The 20919-nt window shown below is 38.2% G+C and overlaps 1 protein-coding gene across 1 annotated transcript in view; it reads left to right on the top strand.

Moving 5' to 3' along the window:
• Positions 1–20919, top strand: part of iqca1 (IQ motif containing with AAA domain 1) — a 48236-nt gene that overhangs the window by 8803 nt on the left and 18514 nt on the right. Inside the window, exons 7-11 of the mRNA XM_053497661.1 lie at positions 3014–3098; positions 3239–3382; positions 5895–5970; positions 17631–17737; positions 20424–20522. Coding sequence (XP_053353636.1) covers positions 3014–3098; positions 3239–3382; positions 5895–5970; positions 17631–17737; positions 20424–20522 — 511 coding nt within the window. The remainder of the gene's footprint in view (positions 1–3013; positions 3099–3238; positions 3383–5894; positions 5971–17630; positions 17738–20423; positions 20523–20919) is intronic.

Below are 20919 nucleotides of genomic sequence, written 5' to 3'. Positions count from 1 at the left end.
TTAATCACAAGGGATTTGCCTTCCGTCCCTGACAGTCCCGGCCGTGCATTATCTTGCTCCAATTGTGTTGTGCATTCCTCAGTTGTTTTGTCTTTTTGCTCCGAGGCTGGAATGTAATCCAAAGTGGCGGCAGTCTCATTTAGCCTTTATGCTAGGATAAGGCTTGTGCTTGGTCAGCTCGTGTGGGCAGTTCAGTGCTGTGCCGAACTGATTAGTGCATTCCAGGCTGATTTACAACCAGCCACTGAATGTTGTTGCCCATTAGTGCAAAGACTAAGGTCATAAGTCATCTTCATTGGACCCCACAGGGAAGCTTGCTCTTTGTGGGCCTTTCGCAGCACACTGTCCACAGTGACCTTTTTTGGACTTGAAGCACTTATACAATATATGTGTGACATTGGGTCAGGTGAAGCATGTTGGTTTTCAGGCATTGATGCAGGGAGATGAAGTAAAACTGTTTGGCAGATGGAGGACTACTGAAAACTTGACCTTCAGGAACCTAGTGGCAAAAAATGGATAAGGAAAGGTTTAGGGCATGAAGTATTTACAAGTCACCAGTGTACAAGGTCTCATCAATCACCATGCCAGAAATTATGGTAGCTAGAAGCAGATCATGGCTGAATGCAACTGTTGGCCTAAGTTCTGATCAGTAACAGACAAATATTTGAGTTCCTGAAAAATGTTATTCATAACTGATAGTGTTTATGTTTCTAAAAGTTTGATTTCATTATGTAAGCTATAAAACACAATGGAGCATGCGACAAAGTTGATTATTTTCCAATAACAACATGCTTCAAGTGTTTATTCTTTTTATATCACTGAAATTTGCTAACATAATAATTTTCCATTCTCTGTTTTCACTCTCTTCTGCTAAGGCTTGAAAATGAAAATGATCTCATCTGTCCTGGAGGTAAAATCATAGATTTACCCCTGACTGAAAGTGCCAACACTTGAGACTCCTTCTGTAAATGCCATGCATCTTTCATGTGAAGTTTTCACCATCCAGTCTCAATGAACTAACCATTACTGTGGAGCCAATATTAGAATAAAAACAGCATATCAATATAAATAGGAAATTGACATTTTTCACGTGACGCTGGTAAGAAACTTGCCATCCGGAAATGGTCCCGCCCACTTCTGGGTAGCAAAAGCTACCAAACCTATACACAACACTGGTCTTAAACGTTCCTGATGCTTCCTATAGCTAAACGTAGCTATCCACCCAGCCAAACTGAGCCGACAGGGAGAAGAGTTATATGGTGGGACCTGTTTGCAGAAGGCAGGACCTTACACAGGGTCGCTGTTTTTTTATTATGATTATGATGAAACATTAGTCAAAGTACATGCCTGCTTAGCTGGAGTTTGTCAAGATTATATTGTTTGATTTCATGTCAAAAGAAATATACACTGTCACCTGGATAATTCCATCCCTACACTGCAGCACAGTGGTGGTATTCTCATGCTCTGGGAATGTGTTTCAGCAGTGGGTATTGGAAAGCTTGGTGGTTTAGAGAAAGGTAAACAGATCAAATACCGGAGACATTATTGAGGAAATCCTGCTTAAGAGAACTCAAGACCAGAATGGGGTAAAAGGTTTAATGTTAAACATGACAGAATTGCCAAATGCCCCAACCAGAGGCTGACTGAATATCTCTGGTAGGAACGGGAAATAAGGTGAAACACTGAGGCTTTCCATTCTAGCTGAATGCTCAGAAGTAATTCTGCAAAAGAGCACTGGGAGACATCCCCAAATGTAGATATACTTTGCAGCAGCATATTCATGATTATCTAAGGATATCATTTTCTGCCAAGGTCATTTACAAAGTAATGAGTAAAGGGTTTATTAATGGGATATTTGAGTTTTTAATTCTCTAATAAATTCAAAATCTATTAGGTAGACTGCTACATAATTGATAAGGAAGCAGGAATGTAACATAAAAGGAGAAAATTAAGACTTTTGAATAGTTTCTGAATGACCTGTATGTTCACAACTCGGTCTTCCATCAATGTTAGATACATAAATTTCACTTTCATTTTAAATACACCTAATGGTGGTAATGTTTAATTTTGTAGCTATCTGGTACTGTACATTTAATTAAACTGTACTGTTCACATACTGCTTGCAAGACTAGAATCAATAAACCAGAAATGGATTGTGATCACTTGACTTTTTGTAAAAATGAATGCAGTTATTGATCCAGTCATTGCAGGCCAAAGCACATTTATATGTCCTCCAGCTGTGACCCTGCTCTCAGTATGTGGTATGAACTGCGGCCAGTCTGCTTCTGATTAATTTAAGGAGAAGTGAGAGCCGCGACTGACATTTTAAGCTCACTACTCTAAACCTGATGGAGATCCCCTGAGAACCACAATTGGATCTGGCTAATGTAACCTCATCATGTGAGAGGTTTACAGTTCCAATATGTCCGATTCGCCCTTGTTCCTAGTTCTTGAAAACTGTTTTATTGATTCACAAGAAAGTGGAGAAGGTAAACCAGTATTCTTTAATCAGAGAAATATTTCGGTTAATTTTATTAAAGAATATGTATAACGGAGGGATAATCAGAAGGGACCTGTCTTTACTGTACAAATGGAAATGAGTAATTAAAATGATCAGTTGCAGGCTATTGCATATGATGTTGATATTGAACATTGGCATGCTCTCTGAGAAAAAAAAACTTTGCTGTCTTTTGGGTATATGGCTGTCTTCCTGAAAAGGGGCCCAAGATAAAAATCGGGGTTAATTACATTACTTATACTGAGTGCTGGGATTTATTTTTCCTGTGATTTTCGGGGAGTCCTGGGAGTTAATAGAAGCTAATTAGATGAAGCCTTTCGTATTTTTGTAATTAGCATGGTCACTTGGAGGTTACAGTTTATCTTGTATATAATGAAGGGTTTGAATGAAACTGGGGGAAAAAAAACCTTTGTTTGTGAGACTGAATAAAGGTTTTTGCTTAGTGTTTCTTAACTAGATAACACATTAACACCTGATCTCTGTTCTGTGATGCAGAGATGCCACCGGAAAGTTTCCTGATTTCCCAAGCAGTGAGGATGGAGGATCAGCTTCCATATTTGCACAGAAGACACCGGAGGAGGTTTCACACACGAAATTACCATCACTATAACAAGAGGACTCAATATGATTTAATATCATTTAATGCATTATGTGCATTAATCATTCCCCAAAGGATGTGTATAATACAAGTCTTTTTTTAATGCATGACTTCCTGTTCAGGTTGCAGCTGAGCTTGCTGCTAAACAACAAGAGAATGAGGAGAAGAAGAAGTCCAAGGGGAAGAAAGACAAAAATGCTGTAAAGGACAAGAGGAAAGACAAGAAGGGGAAGACTAAAGGCAAAGGCGGGAAAGCTGATACTGCGGTAAGGACATGAACTGATAAAAATGCTGAAAATAAAAACAATATGAACGCTTGAGAAATATGACCGGTTATGGCTCCATATTCATATCCAGCCTCTTCGGAGCATGCCTAAATGATAAATGTCTTTAGTGGTCATGACAAAATGAGCAGTCAGGAATTCCCAAAGGCCAAATCACACAGCTGGCATTCACATGCTCAATGGGAGAGCATTTACTTTTCCTCTTTTTATAATGCTTTTCCCGAAGTCTTCTTTCATCTCCCTAGTAACCTCACTGGCTCGAATGATTTGATTTCAAGTGAACTCAAGTCCTCTTTTACTTCTTCCTTTTACACCAGAAGGTTAATGTGTGTTGAAGTGAAGTGAACCTATTGTGGGAACAGTTTATATATCATTAAGTTAATAGGATATGTAGTGTACAATTGACCATACACTGCTCAGAGGCAGCTACAAGTTCAAAGATAACATAGGCGTGACTTTCCTGTTGTTTCTTTTATCGTAGTGCACTCAGGTATGACGAATTGTTACCTAGGTTTTCCTTAGTACAATCCCAGCTGTGTACGAAGCGGAACACAAATACTATGTTGTACTCTCACGCACAGCTAAAGGCACATAAAATACCAAACTCGAAGGAAAGAATGTTAATGCTTTAGCCTTAGGCTAGGATGAAGGATGGCGAGGATGTTTATTCTAAAGGCTGCGCACGCCTGTCTCAGGAAATATCTCTGATTCGAACAAGGCGTGTCTCCAGTGTCCTGCTCTGTCCCGATAACCTGTCACCCTGTTCATTCTTAACGCTTTCCTCAATAAATTTCGCAAGGCCTTTAGAACAAGGACACACTTGGCGCTTCTAATTGTTTTTCCAGTTGGGAGTTTTTTACAGTAGAGAGCAAAGTTTATATCATATAAGGTTTATTAAAGAAATTTAATGTTAGTGCAAAACACAAATTTAATTTTACACCCAAAAAGAACAATACCTACATTTTATATAAACTCTCAGTTCTTGTTTTATAGCTCATATTTGCACCACACACGTTTTCTTTTTAAATTCTTTGTTTTGTAACTATGTCACCATTGTTTGCTTCATAGCACATCCAAGAAAATTCCAGTATAATTTTTCCATGTTAACAAATATGACTGATGCTAAATCTCTCCAGCTTCTACTGGCAGCCTGTGCATTCATCTGCAAACTCTTGCTCCAATTTGGACTTCTTTTTTTTTCTGAAGCTACTTTTCACGCAATCCAAACATTTCAAGTGCTTGAAATCCTTTCTTGCACATCTACAAGTGTTCATTCTTGGAGCGCTGAATCTGTACTGTGGTGCTAATCCTGGTAGTGCCTAAATGCAAAGCAGTCAAGCATTGTAAATACCCACTCACCGTGATTGCCGTCTGCAGTTATAGAATAGAGCCATTGTTCCGGCTCTTGTTAATAAGAGCACCTGCTATTCTCATTACGGAACTGAGCTACTGATACCTGCAGCAGACTGATGTGAAAGGTCAGATTAAAGCCTCTTCAAAAAAGACCACTTCCTGCTGAAATATGAGTGGGTCATTAGAGGGAATTCTTCTCAAAGCTCTTATGAAGTTAGTTTGGGTTTTTAGTGCCTCTAAAAGACTGAGGCTGTGTAGAACTTAAGTGTGGTGATATATTACCGAAAACTACGTGGGTACAGCTCCAGTCCTTAAATGGGAGCAACTGAGTCTAATAAAAACAGCAAAAACGAGAGAACATAAAAGTTTGTCCAGACAGGGTTTAGGCAATATTTGCTACTCTTAACAAGCTGTCTGGTTTATTTAATTAAGCCTGAACCAGTAATTCTTTCTGGGTTTTTTTTTTTTTTGCTCCCAAATAAGGGGGTCTTGCTAACCAAGCTCTATTTCTCTACAGTAAAGCCTGCTAGATCCATAAGGAAATGCCCTGCCTCACGCCTTGACCACATCCATATATTACTAGAATGTATTTAAGAGCACTTAAGACTCTTCAGTATTTCCAGACAGATTTCTGTCTCTATTGGGGCCCATTAACTACTAATGGAGAAGTGTGTTTAAAAGCAGACCTGTCATAAAACAAAGTATATCAGGATGCTTTATTTCTTGTGAAAACACATCGCTGCTCCTGAATGGAGATATGCTCCAAAACCCGGCTCCGTGCAACCCGCAAAACAAACATTATTAGTAGAGTATGAGGATAGTGATTACGTTTTAATGTGCGACCCCCAACTGAGGGAAGGAAAACATGGGCAGTTGTAAATCATGCTCACAGTATAGTGCCCTGCTCCCCTACCAGTGATCGACATCATTAACCCAGTGACTCTGGGTATCACAACGCACTGGAGAATTTCGCACCCTGACTTTGATCTCTGCTCTTTTCAGCAGAAATATCCATAACTCGGCTTGAAATGCCCCTGATAACTCTCAAAGGCCCGCTCTATTTCCAAAGGTTTCAGCACACCACGCATGGGGTAATGGGTGAAAATGGCCAAAATACAGAGAGCGATTGTGTGTTTTCCAGGAGGAGGAGGAGGGATGGAAGATGAGCCCCAGTAACTTTCTGCCAACGGTTGTTGAAGGAACTAAGATATACAGAGGTGAGTAATGAAAAAGGTGTTATACAGTTGTATGTATGTTACAATTTTCAAATGTACTGTACCTTTTTTTTGTTGAGAAAATCATATACACCTTTTTAAGTAACATCTTCCTTGAAGTTAAACTCACTGGCCGTTTTTTCATGTCTAAATACATACAGTACCTATCCAGTAAGTGCTATAATCACTGTATGTATGACAATAAATAATCCCTCATCCATCAAATCAGAGTAAACACCAAAATACAAACAGTGAAGAGATATGTTATCAATGTCGTAGTCTCTGTGGTATTTTTCTGGTATTGCATCAGGGATCCTGTTGAAAAATTCAGCTTGGTGTGAGCAGCTGCCAAAACACAGACGGACCAGGCCAAGCCAGTAGAACGGACAGTTTGTGAATTACTACGACATCTACAACACGGTATAAAAGTTATTCTAAATAAAAAATAACACCACAGAAAGGCAATTTAAAAATATCAAATAATGACTCATCAATTTATTAATAAGGAAGCTGGAACATACAGTAACTTATTAGCTGGTTATAACTTTGACCAGTTCAGTCTGTCTTGGCAGCTGTGTTGTAGTGTTACTGGGATTTTCCTAGCCACTTTATTAGACATACCAACCCTGTTTTTTATACATCATTTTTTCCAAACACTGTGGGCGTTAATCGTTTTTTTAGGTCTTTGTCAGTGACAGTTTCTCACCACAGCCATGCAAGATAGATTTTTTAAAGGGACTGTTCGAGGCCTGGGATTAAGGTGACCAAAAATAACAGCAGCACTGCTATGTCTGATACACTCATACCAATGCAAAACATGTCCATATCAGTGGCACTATTGTGCTGAGAATGGTGTACCACCCAAATAACTACTCAGCTGTCCACTGAACAACAGGGGTGAAGGGTGACTGACACATTGTAAGTAGTAACAGATGGGCCACCATCAGTAAACTGCGTACTAGCAATTTAAATCAATATTGTCAACTGGCCGGTTCTCTGATGGCCTAGTTGTTAGCATGCGGTGCTCACAGTGTCACGGCTTGGGTTTGATTTTCCCGTCGGAGAAACTGACCGCTGAGGGGTTGTCCAAGTTATACTATGCCAGGGGAAATCGGGGATGTTGCATCAGGACATCTAGCATAAACTTTGTGCCACATCTAATAAACAGGCGGAGAGCTGCTAAAAAAAAAAAGGTCAACAACTTTTTTTTTTTTTTTTACTTTTTTAAAGCTAACTTCCTAAAGAAAGACAGAAAACAAATAAAATTTGTTTACTTTGTATAAAACTGGTTAAAACAGAACTTCTCATGCCACTATTGTGGAAGTTTTTTTTTTTTTACTATATTTGAACCTCTCAGGTGTTAAATAAATTTTTAGTGTAACTTATTTGTGGATTATGTATGAAGACAGAGTCACGGATTTAGGGTAAGCTAAGTTGCCCCTTGGGCAAGGGGGGGATCAGGTAGTTGAGCCTCTGGGTTGCTGTTCAGAGGGTCAGGGGTTCGAGCCCATTTGCTGTTGGGCCCTTAGGCAAGGACCTTAACCCTATGCCCTTATAAAACCACTCCACCAGGTTTTTATATCAGTATTCAGTATTAGGTCAGGATTATATGAGCAAGATGTCTCCAAGGTAGTGACCTGACTTATTTCTGAGGACAAATGTGCAGTAAAGTACAGTTCTGATGAAATAACTGATGTTTTTCAGTGGTGGAGGGAAAGGAGCAATCCAGATCATTCTCTCACCTGTTTAAAGCTTCTGTCACTCATTGATTCTCCCTCTTGTCTGCCTTTCAGAGATAAATGCTAGCCATAGCACTTAGATGCCGTGACTGGAGTCTGTATCTCATCACACTGATACTGAGTGCAGTCATTTATCAGAAAACACCTTTTTGCTTAACTCACGCACAAGTGTTATATCTTCTGGGAATAATAGCTTATTTAGAAAAACTTTAGTGTAAAGTTCACAGAACAATGTCAAACACAATAAAGGAGTATCACAATGAAGAATATCTGGTTCCAGATGTTATTGTACATGAGAGGTGTAACTATCCATACAACTATCCATGTTTTTTTGTCTCAGAAAAAATCTTTAGTTCCCTGCTGATTCAACTACACACCATCAGCTGCATAAACTTCTTGCTGTTTGGCCAAACGCCTAATTAAGATGCCTGGGCCCCAGGGTTCTTTTTCTACGACCCATATAGGTGTGTCTTTGTCAGACAGCCAGAGACTTTCTGTGGTACGGTGAACGAAAAATCAATATGCCTACCACCCAACCCCTTGACAGCATGAACGTGTTTCTGCAACGAAGCGCTACATTCTGTTTGACTTTAGCAGGAAGTGAGTATCCCAGGTCGTGCTTCTGAAACCCAATGATCCGTGCTGACAGGGGAGAGAGCTGGACCTCCACAAATCTCATGTGCAAGTGTGTGTGTACATGAATGTGTCGATGGGGAGCAATTGGCGCAGCAGTCAGAGGAAAGTCAGAGTTTAATCAAAACCAAATCACAATCCACTAAGTTTCTCACTGCATGGATACTTATAGCATTTCTGAAAAGTAAGCCCTACCTTCTGGTCCCAGGGCTCTGGATACTGGCTATCTCTAAAGCCCAGAAAGTTCACTGTTAATTCAGAAATATCCATAACAAGATTTCAGCCTGTCATGTGTTATCATGGTTAGAATGTGAAAGGTTCTGAGTTCAAGCTTTCTTATCATAGAACAGCTCATTTATCTTCTCCAAGTCTGTCTATCAGAAGATCGAGGGTTAGGTTGAGGCCCTGTTTTGGGTCAGCCATCATCTCCTCCTTTTTCTCCTTTCCTCTCCTCCCTTTCCTTCCTTAGAACTGCAATCCATCTCTTCTTGCTTTAATCCCACCACTCACCTGTGGACCCGTAGATCTGGACACAACAGACCTATGACACAGACATAATTGACACAATATGTTTTTTGCATTTTTCTGATTAAGACTTGTAGAACAGCTTATGAATCACAGATTGAAATTAATTAACATTATAAAAATCACGTAGGATCACTTTACTTTATAAGATAGTCGTAATAGTTTGTTCATGTGGTTAAGGTTACACTTTTTGTGCATGCACACGTGTGTCTGTGAATCTAAAAGTCAAGAATGATGCCATGAGGCACATAACCGCACAGCTGCACAGCATCTGCCTCTTTCGCTGTCATCACTGTTGGCTAAGTTAATAGAGATTTAGATGGGCATAGATGAGTGTTCTAGGGTGAGGGGTTTCAACAGCTCTGGTGAAAATGGTTGAAACCTTCTTTGATGTGGTCATTGATGCTTTGTCTTTATTTGGGACCGAATATTTGTGTATGTAGGGAAGGCATAGCAGCAGTTAGGTAGCATGGAAAACCCACAACAGAATGTGTGAAATTAGCATGTGCATCAATAGTGGATTTCACTCATTCTGTGATATAACTAGAAAAACAAATATAAATCCAATCTATCACAGTGTGGATATTTTTGATCATTACGGTTTTAACATTAAATCTTCATAAAATAAATCAGTCTCTGGCAGTTAGTAACCACAAACAAACACTAATGAAAAGTTAAAGAGGCTCTTTAACATTTTAAATTTAAGCTTCCTCTTAAGTTCTAATTTAGAACCGGATACTGTAATCAAAATGGCTTATGGCACTGTAAACATGCAAAATTCCCCTCTTTATACATTTAGAGGAAAAAGTAGCCCAAAGTTTATTCTTTTTATACCATAGAACATTGTCACTAATTTATAATTATGTTTAATGTTGAACATCTGTGGAACATCTGTGGAACACATTTCTCTTGATAAAGCACAAGGTAGAAACCAAATGCATTTATTTTTGGAAAACGAAGTAGTGTGTTCCAATCCCATTATGACATTGCACTTATACCATTGAGATTTGCTTATGGTTACAACAGACCAGTTTTAAGTTTTTACCAAAATGATTAGTTTTGAAATTTAAAGAGGAATTTATGGATTTATTTCCTGTTTTTTTGCATCTATATTTTTTTGCAAAAGTATAGGAACAGATAGCCTTAAAGTAAATTAACATAAAATAACACTTTGGCAATATTTGTTTGCTTTTCCCTTGCTTGGAGGAACTCCACTAAAACATTCTTCTTTTAAAATGCTTTCCTAGCCTTGTACTGCAGCTTTCATTAATTGTTAGTTTTGAGGGTTTTCTCCCTTCAGCCCTCTCCTCAGCAGGGGAAAAGGATTGCCCAGTTGGGTTAAGGTCTGGTGATTGACTTAATCAGACTAAAACCTCCTATTTTTTCCCATGATAAAGCCCTTTATCATGTTTACTGTCTGTTTTGAGTCATTATCTTGCTGCCTGATGAAGTTCTGCTCAATTAGATTGGATGTTTTCTCTATAAATTGGCAGACATAATGTTTCTGTAGACTTCTGAATGCACTCTGCTGCAATTACAACATCAATAACGATAAGTGAACCCAATCCAGAAGCAGCCACCCAAGCCCATGCCACTGTCAAAAAATGGTAAAATGTTCCAAGCTGTTTACCACAACTAGATGCAAATATTTGTACATGAAATCAGAAAATCTATTGTTTCATATTCATGTTTTGATTTCAACCCAAATGTCTTCAGTATATAGTGAAAACTAAATATAGTACAGTAAAAACTATAAACTCTCTCTCTCTCTCTCTCTCTCTCTCTCTCTCTCTCTCTCTCTCTCTCTCTCTCTCAGCCTAATATTGACACAGCTTTTATTGTACTGAGAAAGCAGAGAAAATAAAAACAGTCGCTTTTTTTCTCCACAAATGATTAATATAAAATCCATTACATCAACAATTATTTTAACAAAATATTTTGGTAAGCAACAACCCTTTTTAAATTAAATTGTCATTACTCTTTGCGATGGATTGGCACCCAGTCCAGGGTATGTCCTCCCTCATGCCCTAAGTCTCCTGGGATAGGCTCCAGGCCCCACATGACCCTGAATACAGGATAAAGGGTACATACTATACTATACAAACATTACCTTTACTATAATACAGTGGAACCTTGGATTGCAAGTACCGTTTTGCAAGATGATAAAAATTTTTTAATAAATTTTGACATATAAGTATTATGTATGCGCTTTGTCTGCCTGTGTCACATGATCACAACTGAGCCAATGGTTCTTTACTCTCGTGCACGCTGTGGGATTGTGGGTAATCATCTCACATGCTCAGTCTGTGTGTGTAACTCGTATAGTCAAAATCTGTACGTGCGTGTACTGTTTAAACATTGTGATCATGTGTGTGTGCACGCGTGAAGTATTTTTTTATTTTGTGTCCAAGTGTAGGGAGACTGTAGCAGTGCAGGGGATTATTTTGTTTAACGACAATGCAACAAGGAAGCAAAAGCCATGATTCTTTTCAAAGGTTAAGTGCAGGTTAATTTGTTAAATTTTTACTTTATATTTTTTAATAATAATTTTTATATGAATATATTTGGGTTGTGGAATGAATCATCTGAGTGTCTATTATTTCTTATGGGTAAATTCATTTTGATATACAAGCAGGCTTTTGAAACAAATTAAGCTTGCAATCCAAGGTTTAACTTTATTAGAACTAGCACATAAGTATTAAACTTCATGTTACTGACAGGACAAGCTGTGTTGTAGTATGCTGTAGTATAGTAGAACATTAATAAAAATTGAACTCCATTTTTTTCGAAACTTTGGCACATTCTTTTAGGACACTTAATGTGTACTATGTATTATTATTACATTATTAGACATTGAATTAATAAATGTGCTTTGGGTTGAATTAAGTGACGTTCATTTATTTTTTTTTTACATGAAATGTTTTTGCCTAGAGGAAATCAAAAATCATTTAATTTCACTGTGACTTTCTAGTTCGATGGGCAATGTAAATGTGTACAGACCTCTGTTCTAACCCCAGTGGGTGAACACAAATGGCCATATCAGTAATACTATTTAGATCGTCCAAATTATACACACTTTGTGATACAGCACAGAATAATGTGTGGTAGGAGCAAACGATTTGCTATTTATTTAAAATTGCTTAGAATCACAATACAAGTACCTTTACATTGTGATAATATCATACCAAGTGATCCCTAGTATTTCCCATTCTTGATAAACAATCTGAATGGTGACGGTCACTGCCTAGCCTGTTTGGCTGTTGTCAAAACACAGAAAAGTATTCTTTTTTTGTTCTTTTTCTTTAGGACTTTTAAATCAAACCCACTTAATTTCAAGTTTAAACCTTTAAAAAAATAATATAGTTCCTATAATATATTCATATCTAATTTCAACATGTCTGTCGAATACTTCCACTTCAGGGAGACAGCTAGCAACCAGGGGGGAAGATGTGTATCAGGTGCACCCTCGAGGCATTTAACACAAGCTGACCACATCCTTTCGAACTGCTGCTTATATAAGATCAGAGGTTAATAAAACACTTGCTTCACCATGGATTAAAAGTTCCATCTCATGGATGATTGGGGATTTTCTGTTGAGGCACATCGACTGCCAAAAGATTTGAACCTAAAGTTCAAAACGGTTTACAATCAATTCAATGGGCCAAAAATGGGAACTGTTAAGTTGTTAAACCAAAAGATATTTTATTGGTAGGTCGAATACACATTCACTGTATAACACCCCGACACCAAGTCATGCCGTTTTCTTTTCTTGACAACACCGCCTGAAGCCTAACCCTGTCAATCAATGTGAAGTGTACAGTAAGTACCTTTTGTTAAATATTTTTACATTTAAAAGCTTTTAAAGTGTTAACTTCTCTATGGTTAAATTTACTGCACCAGTCATTACATCTTTGATGCTAGATAGCCATTAACATTAGTTGGTTAACTTATTTTGCTTCTAGCTACTAGCATGCTCAAACCCTTTTCTCATTCATGACTAACCGGTGTTGTCTTAAATTTTGTTCAACTCCTTTATGACCACACTCAGTCATAAAGTTAGCTAGCTTTAATTGCTTCACAACAATTGCAATAACAGAAAAAGATCAAGTACGAAACATTAACAGGTGTGACAAAAGCTTCACAAGCTGCCCAGCTCCCCCAACCATATGGCACACTCTGGTGTAGGAGAGTGTGTAAAGATGTGTGTGCATGTGTGTGTGTGTGTGTGTGTGTGTGCCTATGACCGTGAGTACAGAAAGAGAAGGTACCATGCATTTATGTGTGCATGCAAGTGTCAAAAAAGCAGCTCTGTGTTTTGTAGGAAGTAATTATCTGGCCGGTCAGAGCCACTTCATTTGTTTCTATTACAATTTGCCTCCACGTGTTACCTGACGCAACCCGGGGAGCACAGGGGTACATTCTTGGAGAATGAAACTAAGATCTATAATGAAAAGCAGACTATTGAGCTCACCTCGCAAACCTTAATCACGGTATAGCCACAATGAGTTCCAGCTCTCGACTCTCGACTTATAACTGCAATTCTCAATGCTCATTAGCTCTGCTGCCCTCTTTAAGGGTTTCATGAGAGGTCGACTAGAAGAAGTGACTCTACACTAATATGATGTTGACATTGCTCGAGCTGTAAAATGTCTGTATGGAATGTCTGATGCCAAGACTAAAAAAACTGAGTAATTTACTTGAGGTTAATTGTGGACTAGCCTTAATGCCTTTCCAAAACCCACCATAGAATGTAATTAATCAGTTATTTTCTGTAGTTAATCTCCCAAAAGACAGGATTATTAATTTTTCCAACAAAAAAAAAAAAAACAGCAGCATTTAAAGACAAGTTGCACATCTGGCGCGTCTAAGTAGTGATTAAAACTAAGCAGCCTGGCTGCGAGGACTCCCCGGATCTAGAGCCTCAGCTCTGTTTTATCAGCTGTCAGTAATTGGGATGTTATTATTCGACGGGTTTGTTTAGTTGAAGTGGACCAGAAAGGTGAACTCTGTATTTACCCAGATACACAACATCAGACAGGAGGCTGCCTTGTCCCCTCACTGGGGACAATCTGACACTTTGGTTCTGGATCGCTGGCATTGACGATAAGGAAACCGTACATGCTGTACGATGAGAAAGAGGACAATTGTCTGGGCTTGTTGGAAATTTTCCCATTTCTCATCTCTCTCCCTCTATCTTTCTCAGGATTCATGTGTAATATCTGGAGCCATCGCTGTTTATGACATCTTCATGCCGATATCACAATTTTCCTATAAATAAGCAGACTAAATTCTAGATAGTATATTTTCCCCTCTGCCCTCTTTGTCTCACTTTTTATCTTTCCGGGTGATCTGCAACATGGAGAACTCCCTTCCTGTCCATTGACATCACGATGCTCTGGCCTGACGTAAGTCCTGATTTCAAACCCAGACCGGAAGGGCTTGTACCTTAGGAACATCTCTAAACCAGACGCATTTTTTCTTTCCTATCCACTAAATGACTCAAAACCAAAAAAAAAAAGGTTGCATCATTCCCAAAACAAAAGAGATTAAAGTGACGAGATCTATCACCATATGCTCACTGGCATACTAATGGCACATTAAGGATAAGCCAAATGATGAGCGAATGATGGTGGGCAGGGCACCATAGATCAAAACAGCAGTGCAAACACCAAACACACTTCAATCCTCCAGAGTCTTTCAGCCTGTACCCAGGTGGTCATCGGTGGATCGACTCTACACACTCAGGGTCCAGTTTGCACATTTGTGTGTGGTCCTCTATGTGCCAAGTTATCAGTCTATGTAGCATCAGTTCATCAATTGTCCATCTAGCATGAAATTCACAGATGGTGTCACGTTTTGGAACACTGTCAGCTGCGGCTCTGCCTCTCCCTCTGCATCCTTTCACGGTTTTGGACTGAGTTCAGCAAATCCCCCTGAAAAAGCTGTCTGTTTTCAGTATCCTGAGTTCTATGTCTTTTTTAAACAAACAGGCTGGTCTGCATGAATGCACCCCACTGAAGCGCTAAGGTAATTATATAGATCAGATTGCCTAGGGATGTTTGGAAATTGTGACCTCAAAAAGCAAGGCTTGTGGAGGACAGGTTGACCTCTGACCCAGTCTGGGGATCCAATTTCAAAAGTCTAATGCTTATTTTTAGTTTTCACTGCCACAAGCTTCGGTGATGCCCTTCAACTCTCTGCAAAATCTGATAAGATATAAGGTGTGCCTATAACTCTTAAATCATTTTCTTTACCACAAAATCTTTAAGACGCGTTTGAGGCGATTTTAAAGAACATCAGATACATTTATGAACTGACGGTCGAAGCTTTGTTGGGAAAATACTGTAAAGTGCAAAAATGATGCTTAGGTCATTTTGACCTTAAGGTGTTAAAGTCAAACAAAAATATATTTGTAGTGCCTGACACATGACCTTGAGTGCATATTTTAATTCTCAGCTGTGCATGCACACCTGGCTTCAGAAGGATCTCCAACCATTTTATATTTTTTCCAATAAATATAATTTGTATCACTAGCACACTGCTTGGCCAAAAAAGCTTCACACTCTAATATTTTATTGGACTGCATTTCGCTTTAGTTGCAGTGTGCATTTGCCACAGCAGGTTTCCATAACCTTATGCACATCACAACATTTATTTCCATCCGGAGTTGCATTGAGTTGCATTGATTTTTGGCCAAGATCTTTTATTGATGATGGGAAAGTCTAACCACTCCATAAAGTCCTCTCCAGCATATCCCAAAGACTTGAGAAAGGTTAAGGTCAGGATTCTGTGGAGGCCAAATCAAGTTCCACACTGATTCCCCGAAGTCACTCAGTACATTCCAGTTATCAGCTGACGCTATTGTATTGCCACATAACGTTGCTGAGCCTAAACCTGACCAACTGAAGTAACCCCAGATCATAACTCTTGTACAGTGGGTCTCTTCTTAACCTGATGCACCCTCTGGAATAGGGTCAATCAGACCACATGACCTTTTTCATTGCTCCAAAGTCTAATCTTTATGCTCCCTAGCAAACTGAAGACTTTTTTTCTTATTGTCTCGTTAACAAGCAGTTTTCCTATGGCCACACAGCTGTTTGGTGCAAATCCGGTGAGTTGTCATCACATTGCATGTGTGGAAATGTTCTTACTTTCACTATTAAATATAGCTATAAATTCTGCTGTTTATTTTTTTCTGACTCAACCTCACCAAGCGTTTACAGTGGGTGATTTTCATTCAAGGTCAATCATAATGTTTTCCAACCACATTTATTCCACTCTTCTTGGTTTGCCGCTATCCATTCCAGGTTTCAAAAAAGCATCATTACATCAATTCCAGTAATTTCTGCAATCACCTTAGTTGTTTTCTTTGTTTGATCCAACCCATCTGAAACACAGTAACATGTTTTCCACAACTATGTGATATGCCAAGCTTCTCACTGCATCGGTTAGGGTTGAAACATTAATCACTGCAGTAAATAATTTTCTTTTTAAGTCTAAACATTGCTTTTTTTCTTGCCAGTCACTATATGACAAATTAAAATGTAATTTTTTATTTGGTAATTAATCAAGTTAACATAAACAAAACTAAGTTGTAGTTACTAATTAAGGTTCAGTGTAATAAATCTTTTATAGCATCAGGTGTGGACTGTTCAAGTTTGTAATAGTTTTTTTGTAGTCTAGTGATTTTTAAAACTTCTTTCTGTTACAGCTTTAAAAAGTGACTTAAAAATAAACTGGTCAGTCTGGTAGCACACTAATAAAGAGCTAACGCAGTTCCATTCAATCATGAAAAAACATCTGGCACAGCTTTAGTCTGTGAATGGGTGAATTATATTGTACCGTTATGATCATGTCTGCAACAGTTTTACTGGATACTGGCAGAGTTTTATAAAAACAAGGATGTTAAATGCGCAGTTAGTTATCAGAAGGTGTTGATTAATTTAAACTAGATGAGAACAATGCGGTTTAGAATGAGCATTAATATAAACGTGTGATCTTGAATTACAGCCGTGCTGCTGTCCACACCTTTTGCCCCAATCAGAAACAAGAATACAACAGCCCTGTGGTGCGATTAGCATTGAAAGAGTGTCAGCGCTTTGTGACAAGCTGAGGTAAAGCAGTAGCTTACATGGGAAGGTCTTCAGGACAGCGGGTTTTGCAGTTTCTCGAGGAACATGAAAGCTGTGGTGTTTTGTCTAGTTACTTCCACGAGAAAGAAACAACTGTTTACCTCTGGTATAAAGTAAGTACTTTAGAATGTACTGCAACTTCATGATGGTAAGAGTGGCAAACCTGCACCAACCCATGGCTTACTTTTTCCCCTTCGTGTTTTATTCCTTGCTTAAATGTAAATGCAAGCAAAAAAATTTTTTTATGCGGCTCCATGAAAAAAGCTTCTTTTTCAGCTGTCCTTAAAAGCTGTGAGTCAGTCAGTCTCTGCCCGTATCTGCCTGGCACACGGTCCTATCCTGGAAGAGGAAGTGCACGGAAATTAACTTCCTGTCAGGATATGGCGCATGAGAGTGCGACACTAAGGACAATCACCTTCAAAATTCTCACCCGGGCAACAGCACCTGTGCTTCCTCTGTTAGAAGTCCAAACCGGAATATAACAAAAATAAATGAATCAATGAAAAAAAGAAACCAGCAGTGCCATGATTATTTTTATATGCTTCATTTTAGAGTTTTACTCTTTGTGTTGTGAATGTGTTCGATCCTGACATGTGTGTGTGCGTGTGTGTGCGTGTGTGTGTGTGTTTTCCAGAGGTTTGGCGGGCACGAGACGAAGGCCAGAACTTCCACCAGCATTTTGATCCTGAGCTGGTGCGAGAGGAGAAAAGAATGGAGGTGGAATCGGAGGTCAGAGTTCAGGTAAGAGTTAGGAACGTTTTCTAAAACTTCATAACAAATTCTGTTCTCAAACCTTAAAGTTTTAGGTATGCCTCAAGCTTTACTAAGGAAAAAAAATCCCAAATGCCACTAACGATTTCAGGAAACAAAGAAACCTGGGAGGGGAAAAAAAACTTCCTTTAGAAAAAATGGAAATATAATTTTTGTATTGGAAATACAAATCCTTAAACAACATGAGCTACACACTCATGTTCTTTCACAGTAGTATGCAGTATTACAAAAATGACATGAGTAGCTCCCAGGCTGAAGAATCACCTCTATTGTGGATAAAGATAGAAATCATGCAATGATGTGGTTGAGACGAGCTTAAAGGCAAACAAGAATTGTGTTAGCTTTAATTATGGAACAGGAGTACAGTGTGCAATAAAGAGTAATTGGATAATCAACCTAAATAGCTAAAGAGTTCATTGTCACTTTTAACTTTAAATACAATTGAGTTTTAAAACAACTGAGGTAATGCAAAATAACTTTTGCACAGTAAAATAATATAATAAGCTTTTTTTTGTTGTAATTTTTGTGATGTCATTCCTCTATTCTGGTAGCACTAAAATTTTGTGTTCTAATATGTAAAGTAATGACTTTCTTTCTACTGCAGTTGTAACAGTGTGACTACTAATAAATTAAATAAAAAACTATTATTCTTTCCCCAAGCCGCCCTAGTAAAGGGTTAGGCTACCAATCCAAAAATCTGCAGTGACATCCTTGGCTTTAGCCACGTGCGAGGAAATTCACTTCCGAGTAGCATTGGCACATCAAACTATAGTGCTTACTATATATTTTGGCAGCATGAATAGTATATCATTCCAAGCACAGACATCGAGTCAATATCAAAGGGGGTCATAAGGAAGGATGGAAGCTGTAACAGGACTCAATGTAAGTGGGCCTAAATGCACCACACCAGATAAGATCTTCTATATTTATTGTCAAGAGCCAATAATAGTGCATGAACTGTGAGTGAGAGTGAGGATATGGACTTGGCGAAGAACACTGATCGAGACAGGAGAAATTTCTTTAGTGATTGTGGACGGACTAGAGCCGTTCACTCTGCTCAGGAATAAGGACAGAAGGCAGATGGAGCCGTGGGCAGAAGGCAGCAGTACGTGAATTGATCGAGATGGCATACTGGAACAGAGTGAGAGGTTTGTCAGAGTCAGAGCTGGAACCAGTTTGTAAAAAATAACTGATGAATAGCAGGCTGATGAGTGTCTCTCAAACATTCCATACTCATTTTTCTAATTTTCTTTTGATTCTCTAAAGCAACAATGACTATGTTAAAAGTGCTACATAAACAAAATTGGATGTACAGTAGCAGAAAAAAAGATGCAGCAGAACAGACAGGACAGAGAAAACTTCTATTGCTAGGTTATTATTCAAAGGCCCAGGCAGACTGACAGTCTCCACAATCCAATAAATTCAGCAAGGTCAGATATCCAGTAAATATATACCTGTATAAACAGGCAGACAGGGATACATAGAACAGGTACAAACAAGCAGAGGTCAGGTACACAGGCAACTCCAGGAAACATGCAGAAGGCTAGAAACCTAATTCACGACGTGAAACTGATTGAGTGAGAACTGATTGTGGTTTAAATAGAGAAGGAGAGACCAAAGCTAATTAATAACTAATAATTAAGCCCTGCTGGAGCAGAGGGAATAGGAACTGGGTGGTGGTGCTGTGGAATAACCCAAAATGTCTGGGGAAATAGGAAGTGCACGGAACTATAACAGGAAACTGGCTTTGTGTGTTAAAAGGACGCAGGTTACCATTCAGAACTAAATAAATGGCCAAAGCTTTTTGATGATGCATGAACACAATATTCAGATTTCAGAGTCATACAAGGATAGCAATTACAGAAATATGCACTTCAAATAGTTCCCTATATAAGAAATAAATCATGACAGCAGCTGAAGAGTTTTATTAATGCTAGGGATCAATTTACCAATGCTAATCTTTTTTTCTGTAAACAATATGTCCTGAGCTTTTTAAATTTATAGATTAATTAAATATTATGAAACATTCATAAAGCAGGTGAGTTCCTGATATTACTGCAAAACTTAACCTTACAAAAAATGTAGGCAACTTTCCTGTGGCAGAAAAACTGCCTAAAAACGTCTAAAAATCACGTAGACCTCCTTCTTTATATTACTGTTTTTACATCTGACTGTTACAAAGTGCTTACACCAGCAACTTCTTCCAAAAATGTTAAATAAGTAACAATTTATAAAAAAAAAAAAATATATATATATATATATATATATATATATATATATATATATATATATATATATCACTCTGTATATTTTATTAAAATTTGTGAATTAATATGAAAGCATGATATTCCTTGCAGTGGGAAGCACTACCTGAATGCTTGTGAGAGAAAGTCAATCAACACCTTCTGAATAATCAGACTCAAGCATTTGACAGCCTAGAAGTATGATAATAAAAATAATAATAATAATAATAATAATAATAATAATAATAATAATAAATAGAATAAAATTTGGTATGTTGACTCTTTTGTTATTCTATTTATTGAGACCTTTGGAGTTTTCTATATGGTGTAACCTATACAATTTGTAATGACATAGCAGATAACAAACCATATTTAGATTAAGCCGCTATTTTTAACTTCTTTTTTTCATACAGGTAGATGAGCTGATGAGGCAGGAACTGAAGAATCTCAAATTGGTTGTGGACCGGGACAAGGGCAAAAAGAAGAAAAAAGGGAAAAAGTCCAATAAAAAGGTAAAAATATATATATATTTATTTAAACTGATTTTTTTTTATGTGCATAATATACTGACAGTTTGCATATATCAGCTCCTTGATACTATCCTAAGTATGGGATAGGAACCGAAGTGTTTGAATTTAATTTACGGTAAAAGTTTGCAGCCTGCAGTGTAAAAGCATTGAGAATTTAAACAGAGATATTGCTGTTATAATTGTGAGACACTGATCACTAGGAATGTTAGAGGAACACAAAGGCAGATGCACAGTCTTATCCTTGTCAGTTTGTGTTTTGGTAGGACTGCTTTCCCACCACCTTTGTCACATACACATGCACACAATACATACACACATACAAAAAACAGGGCCAGATGTGAGCAGTGTTAGTGGATCTGAAACAGGATGTTGCAGTTGT

The sequence above is a fragment of the Clarias gariepinus genome, chromosome 6 (genome assembly GCF_024256425.1).
Source record: "Clarias gariepinus isolate MV-2021 ecotype Netherlands chromosome 6, CGAR_prim_01v2, whole genome shotgun sequence".
In the NCBI taxonomy this organism is placed as follows: Eukaryota; Metazoa; Chordata; class Actinopteri; order Siluriformes; family Clariidae; genus Clarias; species Clarias gariepinus.
This window is presented reverse-complemented; position numbering and strand designations above follow the sequence as displayed.